Source organism: Myzus persicae, unplaced genomic scaffold (assembly GCF_001856785.1).
Source record: "Myzus persicae strain clone G006 unplaced genomic scaffold, MPER_G0061.0, whole genome shotgun sequence".
Lineage (NCBI taxonomy): Eukaryota > Metazoa > Arthropoda > Insecta > Hemiptera > Aphididae > Myzus > Myzus persicae.
In genome coordinates this window covers 2,900-13,746 of record NW_019100973.1, presented here as the reverse complement: position 1 = coordinate 13,746, position 10,847 = coordinate 2,900, and the positions used below count along the sequence as shown (strand labels likewise).

The 10,847-nt window shown below is 28.8% G+C and overlaps 2 protein-coding genes across 2 annotated transcripts; both read left to right on the top strand.

Annotated features, from left to right (window-relative positions):
- The first annotated feature begins 1,914 nt into the window (after positions 1–1,914).
- On the top strand, positions 1,915–3,024 carry LOC111027094 (daple-like protein). The gene has a single exon (XM_022305319.1). It carries the CDS (start codon positions 1,915–1,917, stop codon positions 3,022–3,024), a length of 1,110 nt encoding a protein of 369 aa, XP_022161011.1.
- Positions 3,025–6,441: 3,417 nt separating this feature from the next.
- Positions 6,442–10,493, top strand: LOC111027093 (putative nuclease HARBI1). The gene is made up of 6 exons (XM_022305318.1): positions 6,442–6,704; positions 7,017–7,134; positions 9,390–9,431; positions 9,502–9,821; positions 9,885–10,104; positions 10,212–10,493. The coding sequence occupies exons 1-6, from the start codon at positions 6,442–6,444 to the stop codon at positions 10,491–10,493; spliced, it is 1,245 nt and encodes a 414-aa protein (XP_022161010.1).
- The last annotated feature ends 354 nt before the right edge of the window (positions 10,494–10,847 follow it).

Here is a 10,847-nt window from a genome sequence, read left to right as displayed (position 1 = left end):
CGATTTGATTCTTTTTAAGCTAGAAAAAGATCTCGCACTTGTTTGTGTCGTTACAGGTAATACAGCAAAAATAAGTAATAGTTGCCTTTTGTTTCGGAAATATCCATCTCCAGTCTCTTTAAATGCTTCCATAGCCGTGCTGATTTTTAATTTTTTTTCTGGTTGTTTAGCCCAATGTAACTGCCATATGATTTCTGCTATAAAAATGCAATAGAAATTATTTCATAAACATAATAGGTAGATATATTTATTATTTTACCTTTTAATTCGTTAAGTGTTCCTGGTAAATCTGAAAAACTGGTCATAGTATAAGACAGCTGGCTATTCAATGTGAATGCCTGAGTGGACATTTGACTGCTGCAACACTGTTCAATTACGAATTCAATTCATTGCTTTTAAAGTTGAACTTATCCCCTGACGGCTGACCAAGTGTACAACGCATATAAATCAGGTCTATTCTGGACAATGCTGTCCTCGTAAACACTTGAAAAATCAGCTTCCGGACATAAATCTAGTAAAGAACGAGTAACTATTATGACGTGTTCAAATGCGACCGGTACACATAAGATAAAATTAACTGTTATTGGGAAAGATAAAAACCAAGATCTCTTAAAGGGACAGAAATGAAATAATAATTATTTTAATTATTACTGTGATTATTACCACCACCCAAAAGATTGGATAAACCAGGTTATTTTTAGTAAATGGTATTTCAACCTATTTTGTAACATCTGTAAAAAAAATTCAGGAAAAGAATCGTCGGATCCCAAACGGCTCCCGTCCAAAAAAAATGCTCAAATACGTATAAATGTACAATTGTAAACTCTACAATAATTTATATAATTTTTATAATTATTGGACATATGCAAGTCTGTCTTTCAAAACAGCATACATAATACCGTTGATGTTATTACGCTCCTCGTAATTCTGTTGTTGTATTGTATATACAGTTCATGTGTATCATATTTTTAAAGTTTAAATATATAAAACCGAATATAAAGGAAAATATAGAATAGGTACATTGATAATATCGAAAAAACCGAAACATTAATCTGACAATATAATGTCTTTAACAATTTTACTTATGCAATTCAATCAGTTTTGCGATATGGCACACAATCGTATCAATTTGTGCAGGTTGTTCAGATTTCAGTTTATTCGCGATATTCACCGTCGTTATGTTCCGTTGTGCGTTCATTTATTTTTATTATTTTTCTTACATATCTAGTGAAATGCGTGAAAAATAAAGGTAGACCATTTTTGGTTTTCTTTCCATAAAAAACTCGCTGGTTATGTGTAGAGCGCTGGAAATGTTGTAAATCTTATTTTAAGCGAAATAGTATTGGCGAAATATTTTATGAACATCTGGAACACACCCACTTACAATTATATCACAATTTTATAAAGAGGAGAAATAAGTAGTAATTTAAAGCATAAAGCTCAAGAAAATTTGCATGAAAAGCCTGCGAAACTTCTTCGAACTTAACTTGAACCGAACGATTTAAATGTGTTGACGACACAAAATATCGCAAATCTGTATGTTATGTTCGTTCAAAATCCTTACCAAAATTACCAAAATCAACAGAAGAAGCTCAAGATAGTTTAGACAAAATTAATATTACAACTTTGGCTGTTGTTGCCAAACCTAAGCCATCGAGTTTTATCAATAGCAATAAATCATTGAATGATAAAACATGAATTCAAATGCTTTATAAGTATTATTGGTTATATGTGGCTAAATAAATTATTTAAAAAATAAAATAAGAATATCAAAAGAAAAGCATTCAAATAATTATTTGTTTTTATGGTTACTATGTAACTTTCTCATAATTAAAATTATTTAGTTATTTTATTCATATACAAAACCTACATTATTAAAACATTTTGTAAATCGTCTTTGTTTCAAATTTAAAAATGAAATTGGATGAAGTAAATGTAACGGAACTTAACCCTATTAAACTATTAGAGTACTCAAAAAAATGTGCTATTATGCTTAAACAAAAAGACAAAGAAATAACATTGTTACAAGTTGATCGAAATCAGGCAAATATAGCCATGAAAGTCGCACAAAAGTCTGTGAATAAACTTCAATTAGAGATTACTAAAATGGAAAAAAAAGCAATTGATGATGCAATTCTAATACAGGGTCTTGAAAAACGATTACGTATGCAACGCGAAGAGTTTACTTATCAAAACACCTACAATTTGGACGCCAGACGTTTGGAATGTGAATTAGCCACTAAAGCAACAGATTTAAAGTGGGAAAATCATAACAATGATTTGTTTTTACTGAATCATTCGCTTCGAGATGATTTGAAAAAACAAAGCGCGCAACATACAAACGAAAAAACAAATCTGGCAGTACGAAGTGTTAAACGCTTAAATGACAGAGCCAATGTGATAAAATGTACAGCAGCTCATTATTTAGCCGAAATAGATGAAGAACAAAAATACGCGATTCGCTTTGTTCAAAAAAAACATATTCTCGAGTTACGATCAGTTAGGTCCTTACATAATGACAATACGCGTATATTAATGGATACGTACAATAAAGAAATCGAAGAATTAAAAGATGTATTTGAAGAAAAATTAGATCAATTTTTGGAATTGTCTGAATCGTTGCAACACAAATTGGAGTATATTGCTGAAGATAATCAGTTTTTACAAAAACGTAAGTCGATAATTGAAAATAAAACAAAGATGCTTAATAACTCTTCTCAAGCTCTTTTGAAAAGAAATGAATATTTGGAAAGGGAAAATAAATGTTATAACAATTGTAAAAGACAATTAAATAGCTTCAATAAAGAATTACAGAATATTAAAGTGCGATTAAAACAGATAACGAACGAAAAAGATTTATTAGAAGAAGAAAATTGTAAGATGAAACTAGACCTTGATAATTTCGACGATTACCATAACAAAACAATGAGAAATTTGGAAAGAAGATTTCGTATGGAAATAATGCTATTGTCAAAGCACGAGCAGAAATATAATATAACGAACCAGGCCCCAAATAGTGTGTAAAATGTTTTAATTTTTCAAAATAAAACTTATAATAATATTTAACTTGCTTTCATTTTAAATTTACGACATAGCATCAATGTTTGTTCGTCTTTTCAGATTTCTATCAACCCAGCGTCGAAGTCCAAACTCAGAGCTTATTAAATGTATTGTTTCACATTTAACATTTTTATATGAAACATTAGAAAATGACATTTCCTGTAAATTTATTATTGAAAAAAAACTTAATGATTCAGATCGCACGTCTAAAAAGCAAATACATGAGGGGATTGGTCCAATGTGTGATCTACCTATAACAGTACATAATGCAGTTTTATGGACAGGTAGGAGTAAATCCACTATAATTTTATGGTACAATCTGTGCTGTGACTTGGTTGTTAACCCGTTTTCAAAAAGAAGGAAAATGGGAGGTCCTGGTTACATTGTACAAGTAAATGATCCTTCTTCCATGGCAAACGAAAATATAATTCGCTTACAACGTGGTGATTACGACCCACAATCACTTGAAGATAGCGAAGAAACTTCAAATGATGAAAATAAAGAAAAAATTATAGAATACAGGGACCGTGGGCAGTTGGCCTGTGTTTTAATAATTACAACAAAACTAAATATCGAATTTTCATTGTAGAAAAGAGGGATTGATAAACGCTCTTACCAATAATAGAAAAATAGGTAGAAATTGGTACAACGATTCACAGAGATCAGTGGCGATCATATAGTTCTCTGGAGGACCATGGATTTATTCATCAAACTATAAAACATCTTACTGATAACTTTTTGGAAGAAAATTCTGGAGTTCATACCTACTCAAAGAATTGAGTCATTGTGGAAGTTAGTCAGGTTCAAGTGTAATATGAAAGTCAATAGCGCATCTCCACTATTAAACAGCCAACTTAAAGAAGAATGGCGGAGGTCATGCCACCCAATACACACTGAAATAGTTAATGATTTTTCATCAGTTTTAAAATTTGTTTTTGCAGTAATATGACGTGAAAAATATGAATATGACCAGCCATTTATCGGTAGATCACAGATTGGACTTGTCCCTACACGAGTAAGTAAACAAAACAAATAAAAATAATTTAACTTGAAATTGTACATCAAAATAATTCAATTTTAATCTAGAATTCATCAATTAAAGTAAATATTTCTTTTGCATTCATTCTTGACCTCAAATCCGTCACCAATCAACATTTAGTTTATTCTATATTTATAATTTCATAATAATACTAGATAAATAACTCATCTTCGGCCGTATGCATTTTTTTTTATTTTTACCTTTTATTCGTTTTTATATTGCATGTAGATATGGCCTTTTGATCATTACCAACATATAGCCTTAGATATAAGAAAAATTATTTATTATTTATTGAGTTAATTCCAACTACAAAAATATTACTCAAAAATAAAAATGTTCATTAAAATTAAATGGAGTTGATCAAATCTAAGCCAATGGCTGTGATGAGATTAAAGTTCTAGCAAAAAAATTCTGAATATAATTTCAAGTGAAAAATGTAATTACATTTAAGATAAATTCAATTTTCTTAAATAACTTAAGTTTCTTTGGATGCCAATTCAGCAGCCAAAATTTTTAATTTCAATTCGTTTTCTTTTCTTTTAAAAATAAGTTCTTCTTCCAACAGCATTATTTTTAATTGCATAAGTTTAGTTTTAGTTTTGGCTGCGTATGACCAATCTTTATTAGTATTAATAATGCTAGAGGGACAAACCGTATACAATATAAATTCAAATAACACAAATTTAATGAACAAGCTATGTAATTAATATTATCAAGCATTTTTCACAAATATATTTTAAATTATGTAAGAAACTCAAATCATAATAATAGTACACTATTTACTGTAATTACATATTTAATTCTGTATTCGATTAGTGTTTAATATAAGAACATAGTTATCTGACTAATATGTGTATCATTCTTGTGATTTTGGTTTTAAAAATATTCAACCAACTAACCTTGTTTGTTTTTTTGCATAAGCAGAACATTTTTTAGATTTCAGATTTTCTTGAGGGTTTCTTACTATATTTAACATTAAAGTAGCAAGAATATAATATAAATTATAATATATAGTAATAATAATATATATATATTTATTTTCTCACTTTTTAACTCATCATCTGAACCAGCATCAGAGATAGCAAATATATTAGGTGAATGCAGAGTGTCTAAGCTTTTCTGGTGTGTTGTAGATGATAGCTCTGGAGAAATCGGCGTTCTCAATTTTGCTGGTGTATAATCTGTCCAATCTTCACCAACATCAAAATCTTTTTCAGAAGTATGGACAAATGACTCTTGAAATCCCTTGATGATTTATAATAAACAATTTATTAGGTATACAAATGTATTAATCCAATTAAAAAGCAGATAAGTATTTTACAAATTTAACTAACATCAGTATTATTTTCTTGACAATCAAATTCTAGAATGTTTTCATCCATACACTATAATTGAAATTCATTAACAATATTTGTAATAATAATAATGTACGAATCAATCAAAATATTAATTACTTACATTACTGTCACTTTTCTCATAATCCTGTACAAGCATTTCATGACTGTATGTATTTTGATCTTCAATTCTGTCACTGTCAAATTCTGACACTTTACCACTAAAAGCTAGAGGGTTCAAAGATCTTAGTTGTTCTTCCATAGGGGACAATTTGCTGAGTGCTTTTAATGGAATTGGAGGTCCTCCTCCTGTTACACAGGGTTTTGATTTCACATCTCGCAACTTGATTTTTACATTTTTTTTTAAATTTTCATATTTTAATTTCAAACATTTTGGACTACGATATCCATTTAGGCTTTTGCAATTAAATTTATTTGCTAATGCTTCCCAAGTTTTATTCTTTAGGTTGGCTGTTACGGCATCTGTTTTTTTGTTTTCCAAAATATGTTTTTGACTAGCCACCAGGTCGACAAGAAGTTGCAGTTCGCCGTCAATAAAATTTGTGGAGCGTTCACGTTTGATTTTTAATAAACTCATAGTAATAAAATTGTACTCAAAACTAACAAATACAACACGAGAACATATAAAATAAATAGTACCTATTCTATATTTTTAAAAGTAAAAAACTGTTAACTGAAAACGTCAAAAGATCGGAAAAAAATATGTCAGATAATGTAAGCGTATCACTCAAAATAAATATATCATGATAAAAGATTACAATTCATTGATAGAAGTTAGAAACATTTTCATATTACTGATGTGACTAACATCAATCAATGCATTTCGGTAGTTAATTAATCTTCGGTTTGTTATACGCTAGAATAGTTAATCTTAGTATAAATATATTTGATAAAATCATAATATTTTTAATCTACAGTTAGTAATTATCTGAGATTAGTTAACTAGACATTTAACTGGTGATTGATAAAACGGCTCTTAATGTTATAATGCAAAANAAGTATGTCCAAGGTTTAAAAGTAAAAGAAAATATGAAATTTATACCAGTGTTGGAATCTAAACGAAAGACGGGTTTCATTGGATTCATTTTATGTTTGCATTCTTTGCTAAAATTGTACTCTAGGTTAGTTGAACCTGGTTATTTAAATCATATTCCCGTGTATAGGTTGAGTCAAGACCACATAGAACTATTTTTTGGAAGTGTAAGAGCAATGGGAGGGCATAATAATAACCCAACTGCTAGGCAGTTTCGGTCAGCCTATAAAAAATTGGTCATTAGACAAAACAATATTGGACATTTTAATACTGGTAATTGTATTCCACTTGACCACATAGACATTTTACATTATTCAAGTTCTGATCCAATTAAAGTTATTAACAATAGTTCAAATAATAATTATGATAATATAGTAGATTCCGAAGAAAATTCAATTATTCATAATAATTTTGTATCAGACCACGATTATATTACTTGCCAAAATAATTATATTTACAGTGATTTTTCAAAAGAAGTGATAATTTATATTGCTGGGTTTGTTGCTCACAAATTAACTTCTGTTCTTAGATGTGAACCATGTTTAATAGCTTTATGTGCTGTAAATAAAGAAGATTTCTTGAATTCATTGATTACATTAAAACAAAAAGGTGGTAATAAAGGTGGATTGAGCTACCCTAGTGCTGATGTTATTTCAATATGTTTCCATACTGAAAAAATTTTAAAATCTTATGATTATCAAAATAAAGCTATTAATAAACTATTTATCCAGTCAAAGGTTCTTACTCATTTTATAAACAACTCCAGAATATTTGAATCACTTAAATATCACATTATTAATATTTATAAGTTTCAGAAATTAAAAACAATACAATAATTAATAACACCATTATTTGAAAAAAATCAAAGTTTAAAAAGAAGCACATTAAATTATTTGAAAAATAAAAGATAAGTAAAACATATTCTTTTAATTTGATAATGGTAAAAAATAAAAATAATTTTTTTTTCTTAGGGTTTAAACTTTAAGCGAACAACAAAAACAAAACCCAATGTAAAAATAAGTGCATGGCACTACAAAACGGACAAGTATTGAGTGTTAAGATAAATATAAGACTTATTAAATAATAAAAGTAGGTTGAACCATAGAGTTATATTATTTAATTATATATAATATTGTGTATTTGTGTATTAGGTACCTAATTATTATGTTTTTAATTTAATTATATTTTTATTTATATTTATAACTTTATAAGTATACCTAATTCTAAATTATTTAATATTTTTTGTTAATTTTAATATTATTATGTTGTAAGTAATAAACAGTAAAAAAACAAAATTGATAATATGTGTATTTATTTATGTTTAAATATGCTCACTATAACTAGAATATTACTCACTTAAATAAACCAATATAATACAATAGGAATATTATTTTTTCCTATAATATGGTAATTAATAATTATAATTTATAATAATATTATGTATCTAACCATCTTGGAGTGCATTTGCTACGATACAATAAGTTACAACCTTAAAAGTGGTCGCACTGTTTGGAGGCAATTTGTGCTTCAACATTACAACAGAACGCCGCCTCTATATTACTCTATGCGGCAGAGTTTGTCCCCTCCTAGTTCCGACTCCATGCTCGCGGGCAAGACAAAACCGGTCGGTCTCTTATCGGCGGTCCGCGCTCCGCACGTCGTTGCATTCATTTTATAAATACCTACTATGTTCAGATTATTATTTACGTAAAATGAAACAAAATAAAATTATCCTCGATTTATTGCGCTGCCCGCGACCGTCCTTGCATTACCGTGACAGCCGCGGCTGTGAGTAAAAACTTATTTTTTTTAGTTCCAAAAACACGGCTGACTGACTGGTTTTAAATCAAAATACTTCGTATAAAAGTTGAAGAGGAGAGTTGAATGTGTTAACGTATAGGACTAGATTTCTGATATTTTAATTTATTCTACCAATTATTCACAAGTCAAAAAAGTGAAAACAAAAAACAAAAAATGCAAAACGATTTTATGGATTTTGAAAATATCGAAAATCGAGTCCTCTAATTTAATATAAAACATCCATAACAACAATTAAAACTTATCTCATAAAATAATTAGTGTATTAGATACCTATACTACAACACAACTATACAAATTAGTAATAATTACTTTAAGGGTGGGTTGCATAAACGTCCTGTAGTGACTTACCGAACCGTTATCGCACCGTTAACCGCTAACGGCTCTGTAAATAAAAGTGGGTGTTGCTTGAACGCCCGATAGTGATAACGGCTCTGTAAACTATTGACTACTGGACCTGTAAACTACAGATCGGATTTTGGTTCTGTAACTTACGGATCGATTAATTATACGAATGTTATCAATGTTATTGGTGACAATTTTGATAGTGAATTATTTATTTGTTTAGACTCAATAATTAAAAAATTTCGTTGTTTCTTTTTGAAATTAATAATCAATGAATTTGTCGGCTTCGTCTTCATCTAGTGATGATGAATTATTTATTATTGATGTTTTACAATTGCTACCAAGACCACGATTTTTTCGAGACAGGTCTAATCCACTGACAGATTATGATGATGTAGATTTTAAACAAAGATTCAGGTACCTAATATCAAAATATTTTATAATTTATTAAATAAATACCTTTGTACCTATAATACAACTTTTCATATATAATTAGGTACTGTACCTACAAATATATTAACATAGTTTAACTATCATTGGCTCCTAACGACAATTTTTCTTTTCTTAATAATATGTTACTGTTTCTCTCGTATTAAAATATAGTACCTAAATATACCTACATTATATTCCTGTGTTTATTAGATTGTCAAAATGTATGTTCATGAATCTACTTGACATGATAAGCCACAATATAACTCAAAATACACTACGAAATGTGTCATTGTCACCAATGTTACAGCTTCTGATAGCCCTGAGATATTATGCTACAGGTGCTTTTCAGGTTTGTCATGATTCAGTATTTAATATTTATTTAAAATTAATTTAGTGTAATGATACATTTTACATTTTAGGCAGTTTTAGGTGATCATATACATGTCCACAAATCGACAGTTTGCCGTGTCATTAAAAAAGTTTCTGAAGCTATTGCATTTCTAAAACCTAAATATATACAAATGCCAAGATCACAAACTGAAATCGACTTAGTTCAACATGATTTCTTTTTAACACGTAATTTTCCAAAAGTTATTGGTGCAATTGATTGTACCCACATAAAAATTCAGTCTCCCAATAGTGACATTGGAGAGAAATTCCGTAATAGAAAAGGATTCTTTTCTATTAATGTACAAGCAGTGTGTAATAGCCATATGCAATTTATAAATATTGTAGCTAGGTGAGTAGTAGCTAAATTGATTTATGAAATAAGTTGGTACCTGAAAAGTTATTGAATAGTATGAATACTCTTTGTATCTTTTAAATTTTTGTATGCACATTTTTATAGGTGGCCTGGTTCAGTTCATGACTCTACAATATTCGACAATTCATTATTACGAGCACAGTTTGAAAACAATGAGTTTGGAAATTCGGTTCTTGTAGGTGATGGGGGTTATGCTTGTAGAAATTATATGATGACACCGCTTGGAAATCCTACAAGTGAATCAGAACTACGATATCAGGTTAGCAAAAAATAAATACAATTAGTGATAAGTAATACAAATTAAAAAAAATGTAATGGCCAAAGGGGCTGGTATTTAAATAAAACATTTGCTTAATTTTGTTTTAGAAAGCTCAAATTGGTACTAGGAATGTCATAGAGAGAACATTTGGTGTATGGAAGAGGCGGTTCCCAGTTTTATCTCTAGGAATACGAACCCAAATACAGACTACTCTTACCACAATTATTGCTACCGTAGTGTTGCACAATATGTTAATTGCAGCAAATGAACCACTGGTTATAGACGAAACACTACTTACTGCTGATATGCTGGATCAAGTTCCAGTATTGCCTGTTCGACAAGCTGGTAATGCAGTACAAAGACATTTAATTGAAACTGTGTTTAATTGATTGTATTAACAAATATTTTGAGCAAAATTAATAATTTGATAATAAAAACGACTTTATTTTACAAGAAATAAACATGACTTTTGTTTTATAATCATAAAATAAAAAAAACAATTGTATAATAACAGAAACAAAATTAATAATTGTATAACAAGAAATAAACATCAATTCTTAACGCTTTTCATTGTTTTGTAAATTGAACAATTATAAATATTATAATATCACATCCTAATAATAAACTACTAAATATAAGTAGTATGGAATATTCAATTATTTAACATTTTATGTTTTTGTAAGTTTAATATTTCCTCTTGGAGTAGCATTTGTTTTTTTTTAGATTCCATTTCTATTTTTTTG